The sequence below is a fragment of the Equus quagga genome, chromosome 14, assembly GCF_021613505.1.
Source record: "Equus quagga isolate Etosha38 chromosome 14, UCLA_HA_Equagga_1.0, whole genome shotgun sequence".
NCBI classification, from domain to species: Eukaryota; Metazoa; Chordata; class Mammalia; order Perissodactyla; family Equidae; genus Equus; species Equus quagga.
In genome coordinates, this window is record NC_060280.1 from 95,618,031 (window position 1) to 95,633,115 (window position 15,085).

The following is a 15,085-nucleotide window of genomic DNA, read 5'->3' on the forward strand; positions in this document are numbered from 1 at the left end:
CGCGCGGGGGGCGGCGGCCGCGCGGACACGAGCCGGCCAGCAGCAGCCGCGGCGGCGCCGCAGGACGAGCGCCCAGGTAGGTGGCCGGGCGGGGCGGGGGCCGGGCCCGCAGCATCCCACCCGCGGCCTCTCCCCGCGCCCTCCTTTGTCCGAGCCCCCCCCCCGGGCCGCGGGCCGGCCCTCCCCTCCCTTCTCCTTTTCCTCCTCCTCCTCCTTCTCCTCCCCCGGGCGGCCGCTCCACCGGGACCCCCTCCGCGCGCCCACCGCGGACGGCGCCTTCTCTGCATCCCCTCCCCCGGGTGCTCACAGCGAGCCCCGCCGCCAGGCCAGCCCCTCCCCGGGCCCTGGGCCCCTTCCCTGGGTTGGTCGGGCGCGTTCGGTCAGCACCCCCCCCCCCCCCCCCCCCCCCCCCGGCGGGGGGGCGCCGCGCCCCCCCCCCCCCCCCCCCCCCCCCCCCGCGGAGGAGTGAGTAGGACCCTGGGCCCGTCTCCCCGCCGGACACCCGCTCAGCCCTCCTGCCCCTCACTCAGAAGCCCCTCCCTCACCACTGAGATCCTCCCTCGACCAAGGGGAACCCCTGGGCTGGCCCCCCAGTGTGCCTCCCCTCCCTCAGGCCCCCTGGAGCAGGCCCTCTCTCATCAAACCCCTGGTTGGTCAGGTGGTCCCCAGGTCAGACCCTGACCCCTACCCCCACCCCTTTGGTCAAGCATCCCGCCCCCCCAGGCCCTCCCCTGGGTCGGGGCCTGCTTTCCTGCCCCTGAGGTCGCTGCAACCTCCAGGGCTGGGCTTGGGGACCTGGGGCCGGGCCGATTCGCCTGGCCCCCCCGGGGGGGGGGGTCTCAGGGTGGGCTGCATTGCACGGCGGGAGGCCCAGGGGCCGAACAGCCAACCAGGGCCCCCGTTCAAGTCCTGCTCTGCTCTGCCACCTCCCTGCTCTGTGACCTTGAGCCGGTGGCTCCCCCTCTGAGCGTGGTGCTGTGACCTCCTCTCCCTCCCCCCACACCGCAGGAGTTGGGGGTGGGATTCAAACAGCACCAGGTGAGTGCCTGGTGTGGACTTGGGGGGCATTGCATGGGGGCTCCTAGTCAGGGATCCCAGGGCCCAACGGGGCCCCTCCTGGAGGACACCCCTGCTGACGGGCCCGGAGCCCTGCGAGAGGGTCTGTGCCCAGAGCAAAGCCAGGGCTGGGTCTGGGGTAGCACAAGCGACTGTCACCCGCCACTTCGGGCCAGTCGTGGTGGTGTCTGGCTGCACACCGGTGTGCCCGCTCCTTGGGGCACCCACCTGGAAAACAGCAGTGACAGCAGAGCAGCCGGCCGGCACGCTTTGCCAGCCAGCCCCCCAGCTTCCTCCCAGTGCTGAGCATTGCCACGCATGTCACCGATGTGCCTGACAGCCGACTCTAGTTAGCACTGTTAGAGCTCCTCAGAGTGCCGGGCGCAGAACTCGCGGGGTATGTGTGAGCTCCTACTTGATCATCTGTCGTTCTCTGACGATCTGGTACCTCTGCTCATCCAGAACGTGCCTTCCCACCCCACCACCAGCCACGTGCTTCCCGCCCTGAGCCCTTGGGACCAATAAGCAGGACAGTCCATCCTTCTCGGGGGCTCCGTGTGCCAGGCACCTGGCCAGGGGCTTTATCCAGCTTATGACACCGCTTGTCCCAGCAACTCCGTGGCAGGGACACTGTGACGGCTCACATTTCACAGATGTGGAGACCGAGGCTCCAGGACCGACTTGTTGCCTGGGTTCTCACCACCAGGTCCACACCATCAGGTCTCGTTCCACCACCCCCTTCCCCAGATGCACCAGAGGGAAGTGACTTGGCTGAGGTGCAATCTTACCTGCCTTGTCTCTCCCCGTGTAGGCCAAGCCCCACGGTGAGGGACCCTCAGGGACAGCTGGGGAGCAGGGAGGGAAAGGGGTCTCTGCTGCTTTCTGTAAATAAGCACACGGATGCTAGAGACAGGCCTCCTGCCTTCCCGCCCACAGCCCAAGGTTCTTCCCTCCCCTCCGTCATTTCAGGAATTGCTGTGTGACCTCCTCAGGCCCCTGGACTTCTCTGTGCACAGGAGAAGGGAGCAATGATAAGAAGACCCCCCTCCCTGGGAGTTCTGTTCCTATAGATATGTCAGACCTGAGTGGGAGGCCAGGGCAGGCCAGAGCATAGCCTGGGGACAGAGTTTAGGGAGTGATATTTTTTCTCGGGGCTCAGTTTCATTTTTCTCATCTCCAACCTGGGCTGCTGTTGGAAATCAGTCATGATTTGCAAACTGATTCTTGGACCTGCAGCTCCAGGATCACACTTACGGGATGAGGGGAGGAAAGTGGCTTTAAAATGCAAATTCCTTTTTTTTTTCTTTTTTTGGTGAGGAAGATTAGCCTTGAGCTAACCTCTGTTGCTAATCTTCTTCTTCTTGCTCGAGGAAGATTGTATCTGAGCCAATCTTCCTCTATTGTGTACGTGGGACGCCACGCCGGCATGGTTTGATGAGCAGTGTGTAGGTCTGCGCCTGGGATCCGAACCCACAAAGCCAAGCGGCCAAAGCAGAGTGCACGAACTTAACCACTATGCCACCGGGCCCAGGGTCCTGGGCCAACTGATTCATCCCTTCTGGGGCCAGGGCTGAAGCCCTGCAATCTGCATTTTAAAAACACCCCACCATGTGGCTCCCACGTTAGGAGCCTCTGGGCTGGGGGAAGAGCTGTGATTGCTGGAGAGAGGCACCATTTCACCCATTTTGCAGAGGAGGAAAACTGAGGCTCAGGGTGGCAAAGCAGCCTGCCCAGGTCCCAGAGCCAGGGCTGCTGGCTTCCAGGAGCTGTGCTGGGAAGGCAGGGGGAAGCAGGTGCAGCTTGCGGGAGGGCAGAGGGGGCATGCCGGTGGGGAAAGGGGTTGGTGTGCAGAGCGCACTGGCATCTCCACGCCTCCCCCAGCCCAGAGTCCCCTGGGAAGGCGCACAGGCCCCAGATCTTGAGGCGGGAAGCAAGCAGAGGGGGCTGGCTCCCAGCCTGCACGCAGGGCAGAATGGCAAAGGCGGCCAAGTGCACCAGAAGGGCCTGCCCAGGACGCAGGAGAAGCGCCATCTCCTTTGAGAAGCCATCCCCCCACCTCCCCACCCCGGCCCGGACCCGTCCCCTCCCGACTGAGCGGCCTTTTGCCTCTGACACTCCTCTCCGTACAGGGTCGGTGTGGGGTTCTAGCAGCCGGCGCGAGCCCTCCGGGCCCTGACCCCCACCCCCCGCGTGGAAGATGCCCGAACAGAGCAATGACTACCGAGTGGTGGTGTTCGGGGCGGGCGGAGTGGGCAAGAGCTCTCTCGTGCTACGCTTCGTGAAGGGTACTTTCCGGGACACCTACATCCCCACCATCGAGGACACCTACCGGCAGGTGATCAGCTGCGACAAGAGCGTGTGCACACTGCAGATCACCGACACCACGGGCAGCCACCAGTTCCCCGCCATGCAGCGGCTGTCCATCTCCAAGGGCCACGCCTTCATCCTGGTCTTCTCGGTCACCAGCAAGCAGTCGCTGGAGGAGCTGGGGCCCATCTACCAGCTCATCGTGCAGATCAAGGGCAGCGTGGAGGACATCCCCGTCATGCTGGTGGGAAACAAGTGCGACGAGACGCAGCGGGAGGTGGACACCCGCGAGGCCCAGGCCGTGGCGCGGGAGTGGAAATGCGCCTTCATGGAGACCTCGGCCAAGATGAATTACAACGTCAAGGAGCTCTTCCAGGAGCTGCTCACACTGGAGACGCGCCGGAACATGAGCCTGAACATCGACGGTAAGCGCTCCAGCAAGCAGAAGAGGACAGACCGCATCAAGGGCAAGTGCGTCCTCATGTGAGCCCACGGGACGCCCGCCCGCCCGCCCACCCGCCCGCCAGCCCCGTGCCTCTCCCGGCGCCCCCTGCAGCTGCCTTCCTCTCCTCTCTCTCGCCTCTTCCACTTCTCTTCCTTCCTCCACCGTCTCTGCTGGGGAAACCGAGGCCCCAGTGAGCTCCTGGCAGGTCTGGCGCTGTCATATCACTCTGCCTTCCCTTCACTGGCCACCCCCCATCCTGTCTGTACCCCCCAAAGCTCAGTGCTGGAGGTGGCCCCCTTGATCTGCACGTGGGAAGATGGGGGAGCTGCCTGTCCCCATCGGGACTGAGGGTGCTGGGTTTTTCCCATCTCTGCCCATCTCCGTGTCTCCCAGGACCCCCGTCTCTGACCCTTTCCCTTGGGTTCCCCCCGCCAGACCTGCGCCCCCTCCCCTGTCAGATCACTGTGACCTTGCTGGAGGGGGAGTTGAAATGCACATGGACCTCAGATCTTGTTTTCTCCTATTTGGTGTTTAATTAACATACACCCCGCCCCCCACCACCTCCATCTCTCATGACCTCTGGCCTGTGCCCCCGACCCCGGGTCCCAGACCACCCCTCTCGCCCCTGTCCCCACAGCCTGGGGGGGGGGGGGCGGCCTCGTGGGACGGGTCTCAGGCCCCGCCAGGCAATAACCACAGGGCCCGCAGCAGCGCCCCACCAGCCCTGAGTCCCACTCCTCGCACGGCCTGGCTCTGGGGTGCAGGCAGGGGAAGCCCGAGACCGGCGTATGGCCACAGCACAACTCCAGGGGACCGTCCGGCGTGAATACGGAGGGCCTTCATGGACACGGCCCGCAGAGAGAGATCGGCACAGGGTGTCCCCACCGAGGCCCCGGCAGGGGGATCCGGGGTGCTGGAGAGGGGTGCCTGGGGCCCGTCTAGGGGCAGGCCACCAGACCCAGCACCAGCAGGATCTGAGGGGGTCAAGGCAGAGCTCTGAGCAGCCGCTTCCTCCGGCCAACTGTGCCCCAGAGAGGGGGCCCACCAGGAAGGCGAGTCCTGGGGTCGGGGTGTGTCTGCCACGTGAGATTCCGAGTGTTTCGTGAGAGCATCTAGACGGTTTCCACGCTCTTGGGGCCGTGTGGGGCTGTGTTTGACAAGCACAGGGGACCTGCAGGCCTAGGTTGGGGGTGACCATGGGATGGTGTAGCTGTGCAGTGTGGTGTGCACAGGTGGGCGGATGGCCGTGTCCAGGTGTGTGTGTGTGTGTGTGTGTGTGGCTGTCACGGGGATGGTGCGTGCCTGGGACAGTGTTTTGTGTGTCGTAAGGGTGTAGGGTCTATGCAGGAGTGGGCAGTGTGGTTGTCGGCAGGACAGGATATTTGCGAGGTGTGAACCTTCCTACAGCATGAGTGTGACCACAAGCGGCTGTCTTTTCGGGAGCGGGTGACGTGATTTATCGGAGAGCATCTGTAAACCTGTTTGCTCTGACTGTCTGGGGAACACCGAGCCTGTTTCACGCTGTAGCAAGGTGGCTCTCTGCTCAAAATCTGTCCCCGTCAGCCGTGGCTGCCCAACAGAGGACCACAGACTCAGACACCTGCAACAACGCACGTTTATCATCTCCCGGATTCTGGGGGTCAGGAGTCCGGACACGGCTTAGCGGGTCTTGTGTGCAGGATCTCACGAGGCTGCGGTCAGAGTGCGGGCCCAGCTGCGGTCTCATCCGAGGGTCGGACTGGGGAAGGGTCTCGTTGTCGGCAGCCCTCAGGTCTCTGTGGTCACAGGACCGAGGGGCTTGGTGGCTCAGTGGCTGTCAGCTGGAGCTGCTCTCATCTCCCTGTCACATGGGTGTCTCCCTGGGGCTGCTCACAACCTTGGGTGTCATTGGGCGTGAGGAGGCTGCATGTATGTGTGCTTGTGTGTGCTTGTGCACACTGGGACTGAACTGTGTGTGTGTGTGTGTGCATGTGCGAGAGAGAGGCCGTGTGGCTAGAAGTCATGTGACCATGTGGGGACTCTGTGTGGGTAAGAGGGACTGTTTGTGTCCATCTTGGTAGATGCATGGATGTTCTTCTCTGTGTTCCTGTGACTTCGCTCCGCAAACATTTACTGGGCACACTGTGAGAGAGAGGGAGTGCATGTGCGTGCGCGTCTGTGGGAGGTCACCGCCCTGCACGTGGACAGGCCCCGGCAAGAACAGTAGCCTCCTGTCTGAGCACAGCTGAGCCTCCTTATCCCATGGGGGGCCCAGGGGCCAGCAGCAGCAGGTGGTGCCCCTTGTCGGCTCCAGGAGTGGTTCCTGGGCCTTGAAGGTGCCGGAGAGGGTGGGGCTGGGGCAGGGGTCTGGGCCCTTTTCTCAGGGACACACCCTGATAGCACAATCTCCCTGGGGCCCCGCCTGCCTCCAGGCCTCTCCCTCCCCAGGCCCCACCCCGACAAGAGAGGGGTTCTGCAGCAGGAGGGGGCCCTGGAGCCTGCCCCCGCTGCTGCCCATCCTGCCTGGGCATCCCTGGGTCTGCGGACCGCACCAGGCCACGCTTGCTGTAATCCCGGCCCTGCCCCCTCTGCCCCGCATGTGGGTGCCCCCGCCCCCTGTCGTGGGGTCTGTGTAGCATTCGCTCTAGAAATAGTTTTCCTGCAATAAAGAAGTGGATCCTGCATTCCCCACCGGTGCGCCTTCTTTGGGGTGGGGGTGGGGGGTCAGCTTACCGCCTGCGAAGAATGAGGGACGTGAAGGATGGGGAGGTGAGGGATGGGGACAAGGGATGAGGGACGGAGGAGGTGAGAGATGAGGAGGTGAGGGATGGGGATGAGGGATGGAGGAGGTGAGGGATGAAGGATGAAGGAGGTGAGGAATGGAGAAAGTAAGGGACGAGGAGGTGAGGAATGGAGATGAGGCATGAGGAGGTGAGAACTGGGGGGTGAGTGATGGGGATGTGGGAAGAGTTTGCACTTTGGGGATGAGCACACCGGCAAGTCACAGGAACATTTCAGCCCTTCCCCGGGTGGCCCCCTACAAGAGCCCTCGAGGGTCCTGCCAGACCCAGTACTTTAACTGCAGCCAGTTGTGGGGAGCAGACAGACGCTATGAGCCCCGTTTTACACGGGGAGGAACCCACGGCGCCTCAGATTCCCCATCTATTAACCGGCTCTGGGTTGAGTTTGCAAACTTATAAGCAGGGGCCCGTCTAGGGTGAGGAGAGCCAGGCACTTGCCACGGGTGCAAAACTCGGCGGAGGGCACCAAAAACTCAGCCATCAAGGTACATATTTCAACGCAAAGGCAGCCGTGGTGAACAAAACATCACTATTTTAGAGACAGTATCTGACTTGGGGGGCGGGGCGGGGCTAGGGAAAAGCAAGAGAGGTGGTTCTCCCGCGTGCAGAATCAGATCTTGTCTTTCTCTAAAATCTTGGTATTTTATTCATCACGGATTATTTCTGCATTTATTTTGAATTTTAAAATATTGCATTAATGTAGCATTTATCTTGCAGGCGAGATTTTTTTTTTTTCCCCTTTAAGTTTTGGATTTGAGAACAGGGCCTCACTGGCCTCACCCCAGTCTCGACCCTGCTCTGTCGTTGAGGCCACACGATGATGTCCTCGAGTGAAGCGTGGCAGCCACGTCTACCGATGGCTCCAGGAATCCCGAACCTTCTGATTTTTCCAAGAGTGCCTGGAAATCTGGATTTCTTTCTGTAAAACGTCCAGATTTTCAAATGTTGGCAACGAATTTAAAATTTTTTAAGGAGTTTTGGGCCACAAGCCACCAGTTTGCGACCCTTGTTTAGACAGTAATTCCTTTGGGGGATACGGGCCAGGGAGTGAGATGCCTGCCCGCCCCAGGCACCTGGTTCTCTCTGTGCATGGAGGGCATGAGCAAGGAGGTTCCTACGGGGATGACAGGAGCCCTGGGGGGCCCAGCAGGGAGGCCAGCATCTCAGATCACAGAATATAAGTGTTGGTTGCACAAGGTAGTTGATGTCTCAGAATATGGTGGCTCTATCCTTCTGTGTAAGAAATTCTTCCTTCCATCAGGGCTGGATGCTTTTAAAGACATCGCAAATGTTTCCCAACATCGCCAGGGAGCTTGTGAAAAATGCACATTCCAGGGGTCTATTCCAGCTCCCCACCCACCCCCTGCAGGATTCTGGATCATTCCATCTGGGTGGGGGCCCAGGAACCTGCTTTTAAAGCCCAGGAGTTGGGAAACTGAGAAACCTTGGAAATTATGAGACAGGCTTGGGCAAGTGACCGTGGGTTTAACCTCTCTGAGACTCAGTTTCCCCCTCTGTAAAATGGGGATATGGTTTCTCCTAGCCTTATGCAGAGGGTTCAACGAGAGAGAGCAATTATTATTTTTGTCCCGCTAGCCAGGCGACCGATTAGGAGGGGACATTCTGCCCCGGGAAAATGAGCCCCCGGAGCGAGGATTTGGAATTCGAACCCTTGGGCCCTCCGGGATTCGAACTCGCGAACCTCCACGCGCTTCCTTGACGTCGCCAAGTCACCTCTGAAACTCCGCTCGCCGCCTCGCGGCGGAGGCCTCCCCTGCAAGCCGATTTGCAAATTAGCATAGTCCCGCCCCCCGCGCGTTCCCCGCTCGCGGGTGGCCAGCGGCGGTGCCACTCAACGCTCCTCCTCCGGCCGCGCCGGCGCCCCGCGCCCCGCCCCCTCTCCTGGGCGCAGCCTACCCCGCTGCCTGCCCTGTGCCCCGCCCTCGGCCCGAGCCTCCCGCAGTTCGGGCTCGCGATTGGCCGCGCCGGCCGCCAGGGCCCGCCCCCCGCGCGCCGGCCCCGCCCCGAGGAGGGGAGCCGCGGTCGCTACCAGGCGGCGGGTTCGGCTGCGCGGCGGGGCTGAGTCGGCCGCGGTGGCCCGGGCGCAGGTAAGGGCGCGTGCGGCCGGGGTCCGGGCCAGGTCCGCCGTCCTCCCCGGGGTCAGGGGGCCGGCGCGTGGCCGGGGCGGAGGGCAGGCCCGGGGTCCCGGGGGAAGCGGGACTCCGAGGGCTCCGATCTGGCTGCAGACCGAGCTGGGGGTCGGGGTCTGCTGGGGAGGGGGCTGGAGTTGAGGATCCGGGCTGGAACTGGGAGTCAGGGCGGGAGCTGGGGGTCGGGTCTGCTGTGGAGGGGGCTGGAGTTGAGGATCCGGGCTGGACTTGGAAGTCAAGGCGGGAGCTGGGGGTCGGGGTCTGCTGGGGAGGGGGCTGGAGTTGAGGATCCGGGCTGGAATTGGGAGTCGGGTCGGGGTCTGCTGGAGAGGGGCCTGGGGGCGGGGCTGGGGCTAGAGGTTAGCTGGGGAGGGGGCTGGAGTTGAGGTCAAGTTGTCTGGGGAGGGGCTGGAGCTGGGAGATGAGGTTAGCTGGGGAGGGGGCTAGGGATGGAGCCTGGGGTTCTGGGCTGGAGTTGAGGTCGAGGTTAGCTGGAGAGGGGCCTGGGGCTGGAGTTGAGGTCGAGGTTAGCTGGGGAGGGGCCTGGGAGTGGAGCTGGAGGTCCAGGTTAGCTGGGGAGGGGCTGGGAGTGGAGCCTGGGGATCTGGACTGGAGTTGGGGGTCCAGGTTAGCTGGGGAGGGGGCTGGAGTTGTGGATCCGGGCTGGAATTAGGAATCAGGGCTGGAGCTGAGGGTCAAGGTTAGTTGGAGAAGGGGCTGGGGGTGGAGATGGAGGATGGAGTCAGCTGGGGAGGGGCTGGAGTTGGGGACTGGTGTTGGAGTTGGAGATCTGGGGTCTAGGTTAGCTGGGGAGGGGGCTGGGGCTGAGTTGGGGGTCTAGATTAGCTGGGGAGGGGCATAGGGGTTGAGTTGAGGGTGGGACTTATTTGAGGAGGGGGCTGGGAGAGGAGTTGAAGGTGGAGGTTAGCTGGGGAGGAGGCTGCAGCTGGAGTTGAGGCTGGAGCTGGGGGTCGAGCTGGAGCTGGGGGTCGAGCTGGCCGGGAAGCCTGATTGCAGAGCCCGGGGTTAGGCTGAGCTGGCACAGGGCCAGAGGGCAGAGACACGGGGAGGGCTGAGGGATGGAGGTGGGGGTCAGACCTGTTTCAGAAGGGGCCCGAGGGATTTGGGGCGAAATGGAGAGTTAGGAGTGTGTGGGGGGATGAGGAAGGAGGAGGGGAGCGGAGAGATGGTGGGACGGAGGGCTGGGAGACGCGGGGACAGGTGTCTGCCGGAGGGTCACTGTTCTGGAGAAAGTGGAGGGGTCTGGGTTAGAAGTCATACGGCTCGTGGAGGGGACTCGCCCCCTCGTTTGGGGGGCTAATCATTCTCTGTAGAAGGGGGCACAGGGCAGAAACCCCCCGGGGCCACCGTGAGCTGGAGGAGCCCGGAGTTCAGTGGACTTTGTGGGGCCTGTTGCTGGGATGGATGGTGCCAAGGAGGGTGTCTCGGGACGCAGAACAGCTTGACTCAGTGACTGAATTTTTCAGGGATTTTTGGGCTCAGGGGGGAGGGACCCAAGTGGGAGTTTTGGGGACGGTGCTCTTGAGGGCTGTGGGTGGCACTTTATTTTTCCTGGGGAGCGGGGGCTGCCACGGGGCCGGGAGGTGGGCGGGAGAAGACAGGCGTGATGAACAGCAGCGCAGAGCCTTCAGCTGTTGCTAGGTGGCGGCGAGGCAGCGCCAGGGGCGCGAACTCGTTGGCTGGGATGCGGAGGTGAAGGGCACAGTGGCATCTGGAGGATGCGCCCCCTGCGATCCCATCTCGGCCCTGGCTGTTTGCGTGCCCACGTGGCCTCTGGGGTCCTTAGTTTCCCGCTCTGTGAAATGGGACTGATAGAAGAAACGCGAGCGGGGACCCCGCGGGATGGCTGCGAGGGTCAGGGGAGGGAAGGGGAGCACCGAGCGCGCACGTGGCACGGGTGCGTGCCTGCGGCGTTGATAACGATGTTCTAAATCGAGGGTTCTTTGGCAGGGGGGAGGTGGGTAGGCGGAATTACTAGGTCGTCAGAGAGGGGAGGAAAGGGGTCAGGCTCCATCTGACCCCAGTCCTTCAACCTTGGGGTGCACGTGAGAATCACCCCTGGAGGTCTGAAAAAGAATCTGCAAAAAATAATTTCTATATTATTAAAAGTGAGGAAAAAACAAACAAACAAAAAGAATTCCATGGAGGCCGGTCCTGTGGCTCAGTAGTTAAGTTCCTGTGCTCCCATTTGGTGGCCCAGGGTTCACCGGTTCGGATCCCCCCGCATGGACCTACACACTGCCCATCAAGCCACACTGTGGTGGCGTCCCACATACAAAATAGAGGAAGATGGGCACAGATGTTAGCTCAGCGACAGTCGGCAAAAAGAGGGAGATTGGCAACTGATGTTAGCTCAGGACTAATCTTCCTCAGCAAAAAAAAAAAAAAAAAAAAAGAGGAAGATCTTGGAGCTGGTGCCAGGAGATTCTGAAGGTTTGTCAGGGAACAAGTGTGTCCATGTAAGAGGAGACTGTAGGGGTCATTCTGATGTAGATGTGCCCCCAGGAGCCATTTGGATGTGTCCCCCCGAGGGACCACGATTGTATGCTCTTTAAATACATGAGCTTTACAACTTGAGTTCATATGAGGGACCTGGGTCTCCCCCGCCCCCGGCACGGCTGACATGGGTTCAGGTCACTCTCTTGGGGTGCCGTCCTGGGCGCTGTAGGGTGTTGAGCAGCATCCCTGACCCCCACCCACTTGATGCCAGGAGCTCCCCCAGTGTGACAACCACAGATGTCCCCAGATGTCACCTGATGTCCCCTGGGGGCAGGACCGCCCCTGGCAGAGACACCACCCCCCCATCATAGACAAAACCAAGTTATTTTCTCATTTAAAGACCACATATTTGCCCAGATTTGGGTTTTGATCGTCAATCATCTAGTGCTCTCATTTTGAGAGGAAAAAATAAAATCAGATTAAAATCACGCTGCTCCTCGAGAATTTGAGAGATGCCAGCTTCTTTCTAGGCGAGTCTTTTGTGTGGCTTCCCAGCTTTCACCCCGATTTCGAATCCGGGGTTCAGTGACCGGTGGGCGGCGGGCACAGAGAGACCCAAGTTTGCTGTCGGCGTCTGTGGTTTTCACCAAGCGGAGAAGCCTGAATTCTTTGGGAAATTCTTGGTGTCCTACGGAAAATATCCGGCGACTGACGTGTCGTCTTCTGCTCTTGTCTCGTAAAGCCGGGAGCGCTGTGGTTCGGAGGGAAGACAGCGTTACGCTAACACACAGATGCTCAGCCCCCTGTTTACTGAATGGAGGCGGGGTTTTTTGTACACCCTGCAGTAGTGTGAAAACTCCCTTTTCCCTTCAAGGTGTTATTACAGGTTTTCTCATTTGCATCTGGAGACAAATAGTCTTCAAGATGCTCTTTACTAGGCTACGTGTGTTCTTGAAGCTCCTTTGTGATTTCTTACACAAGGGCTGTGCCTGACTTCCACGATGGTGGAACTTTCTGGAGCCTTCTAGAGGGGACGGTGAGCAGGATGGTGGCGTAATCACTGGGAGTTGACACAGACGTCTTTCCCCTCTCTCTGTGCCCCAAACGTGCGGGCTGCTCCTCTGGGGTTCTCCCGGGCCGAGTGTGGGTCTTGCGAGGTTTGCTGTGGTCCTTGAACCGCTGGCCTCCGCCGTCCGCATCCTTGGCGGTGTCGGGGACCCTTCCTCCGGTTGCAATGTTCGTCCGGACAGTTCTCGATTGTCACCGCTGCTCTCGTGCTCCTGTTAGTTGTGGCCTCTCGTTTCAGAGTCTGGAGGAAATTTGTCCCACATGTCACCCAGGAGACTTAGAGACCAGACTGGGGACAGAAGAGCTGGGGCCACCTCTCAGGGGCGGTCACTTCTTCCTCCTCCTCCCGGGGGGCAGCTCTGACGCACTTCCAGAACCGGCTACTCTTTCTCCTGGGAACCTTGCGAAGGGGCATGTTTTCCTGCTTTTTATTTTTTAACTTGGGGTACAATTTCCTTATCAGAAAACTTAGCCATTTAAGGACACAGGTCAGTTTTGGGGGGAGTTTGTCAAGTTGTGCCACCATCCCCATAAATTCATTTTAGAACATGTTCATCACCCCAGTAAGATCCCCCGTCCCCATCAGTCACTCCCCAGCCCCTGGCACCCATGAGCCCGCTCTCTGTCTGTGGATCTGCCTATTCTGGAGGTTTCCCGTCAATGGGGTCACACACCGTGTGTCCTTCTGTGTCTGCTTCTCTCCCTGAGCATCGTGTGTTCAGGTCCATACTTGTGCGGCTGTGTCAGGGCCTCGCTCCTCTTCACGGCTGCATAATATTCCGGTGTGTGGATGGACCATGTTGTGTGGATCCATCATCCACTGATGGACAGCTGGGCAGCTCCCACACTAGGGCGGTGAAGAATCGTGCTGCTATTTAAATGGCCTTTTCCAGGGCATTTGACAGCCCCCTAAACTGGAGCTTGAGGGCGTTAGGTGTCACCGTGCTGGTTCCATCCCTCTCTCTCCCCTCTGTGGTTCTTTCCCCCTGATTTGAGCACTTCGCCGTCTCTTGCTCAGAGCATTCCGGCTGGCGGTTCGGCCTCCAGTCCCTCCTGCTCCGGTGGGCTGACCCCGCACGACCAGAATCCACTCTCTGAAGCACACAGATCCGTTCATCATTTCTCTGCCACCGTCCCCAACTCATCACCCACTCGACAAAGTCGCAGTCGCCCTCGTGGCCTCCGTGGCACCGTGGGAGTGGGCCCCACCTGCCCCGTCCCCAGTGACCTTCACGTTGCCTCCCGTCGAGCTCCCGCCACCACCCGCCACAGGCCCCCAGCTTTCCTGGACCGCGTGGTCTGCTGTCTCCTTTCAAACCTTGCTTGCTTCCTTCCTTCCTTTCCCCGACAAAGGCTGCTTGTGTGCCTATTTTAAGCTGTCAGAACGGGTGCCAGGCGCCGGGAGCGCCACGTGAATGAGATGCTTGTGTGTGTGCGCGTGGGGAGGCACGGAGACCGGGGGACACGGGGCCATTCTGTCCCCGGCCCGGCTCCCTGAGTCGGGGTCCCTCAGGGTGGCAGGGATGGGGGCCAGGCCTGTGCTTTCCTTGAGCTCCGCGGGCGCGACGACCATCAGTTTCTTAGGGGACGGAGAGGTGGAGACGACACCTGCGCACAGGTGTCTGGGGGACAGGCCGGGAGAAGCTGTGCCCTGAGGACCAGTTTGCCGGGGTCAGGTTGGGGGAGCCTAGACGCCCTGTGTGAGCACGGAGGCTGGGCCGGATCTGTCCATGTCCTCTCGTGCAGGGTCTCCCCTCTAGACACTGAGGACATCGGGGCCGGGTCATCCTCTCTGTGGGGCCGTCCTGGGCACTGGGTGGCGGGGGGTGCTGGTTTGAGCAGCATCTCTGGCCCTCACCCACTCGATGCGCAGATTCAGTGCGGACGGGGAGAAACTGATTTGCAGAAATTGCTACGTTTTTTTGGAATCTCTGAAAGTTAACTGTTTGGAGATGATAAAATAGAAAAAGATGACCTGTCTTTGATATGCATCAATTAGTGGAGAGTCTGCTCATCGTAGCCGTGGGCGTGCGTGCGCACACACATGTGTGTTTTCCACTCTCCCTGTGCTGATGGGAGGAGGTGACCACGCCGGTCGGGGGTGACGGGAGTTTGAAACCTGCCCCCCAGCTCTGCTTCTGGACGTCAGATCTTTTGTCCTTTGCGCTCGAGGCCCCTGCTGCCCCTGTCTTCTTAAGAATCTCCCTAATTTGATGCAGAAAAAGAGTCAGGAGAAATCACAGCACAGGAGGTGAATCCGGCCAAGCTGAAAGGCAGGGTCCCGGCAGGCGCCGTGCTGGAGCAGACGGCTGTGCCCGGGAGGGTCGGCGGGCGGGCCCGGTGCCACCAGCCTGCTCTGTGTCTAATTGCGTGACTTGCCTGGGGCCACCACAAACCAGGCGGCTTGAAACAACAGAGATCTCTCCTCTCTGAGGTCTGAGATCGAGGTGTCTTGGGGCCGCGCTCCCTCCCGAGGCTCCAGGAGAGGGTCCTTCCTGCCTCTTCCAGCTCCTGGTGGTCTCCAGCCGTCCTTGGCTTGTAGACGCCTTGCTGCAGTCTCTGCGTCTGTCTCTGTGGTCACATGGTCATCTCCTTGGGTGTATCAAAGAAAAACCAGAGGTGGACGTCATTCGAGGGGTGGAAACATTGTAATAAGGAACTGCCACGGGCGCAGGAGACCTCTGTGTAGACCCCTAGGCAGCATGGACCAGTGGGGGCTTACGGCCGAGGAGCAGGGGGGGTCAAGGGATGGAGAATTGCTAAGAAGAAACATCACCGGGGGGATTCTGGCCGTCTGACCTGACGGGATTCCTGGTGCA

At 60.8% G+C, this 15,085-nt stretch overlaps 1 protein-coding gene and 1 long non-coding RNA gene across 4 annotated transcripts in view; both read left to right on the plus strand.

Annotated features, from left to right (window-relative positions):
• The window catches only part of DIRAS1 (DIRAS family GTPase 1), a 7,850-nt gene extending 1,386 nt beyond the window's left edge, over window positions 1-6,464 (plus strand). Inside the window, exons 1-2 of one of the 3 annotated variants that reach the window (XM_046684931.1) lie at window positions 1-76; window positions 3,186-6,464. In XM_046684931.1, coding sequence (XP_046540887.1) covers window positions 3,254-3,850 — 597 coding nt within the window. In that variant the 5' untranslated portion in view covers window positions 1-76; window positions 3,186-3,253 and the 3' untranslated portion in view covers window positions 3,851-6,464. Of the gene's footprint in view, window positions 77-905; window positions 1,039-3,185 lie in introns of those variants that run through there. The other 2 variants (XM_046684933.1, XM_046684932.1) reach the window with 2 other exon arrangements.
• A 2,138-nt stretch (window positions 6,465-8,602) lies between these two features.
• Window positions 8,603-15,085, plus strand: part of LOC124252186 (uncharacterized) — a 118,774-nt gene continuing 112,291 nt past the window's right edge. The window contains exon 1 of the long non-coding RNA XR_006891932.1: window positions 8,603-8,696. This is a non-coding gene — a long non-coding RNA (uncharacterized LOC124252186). The remainder of the gene's footprint in view (window positions 8,697-15,085) is intronic.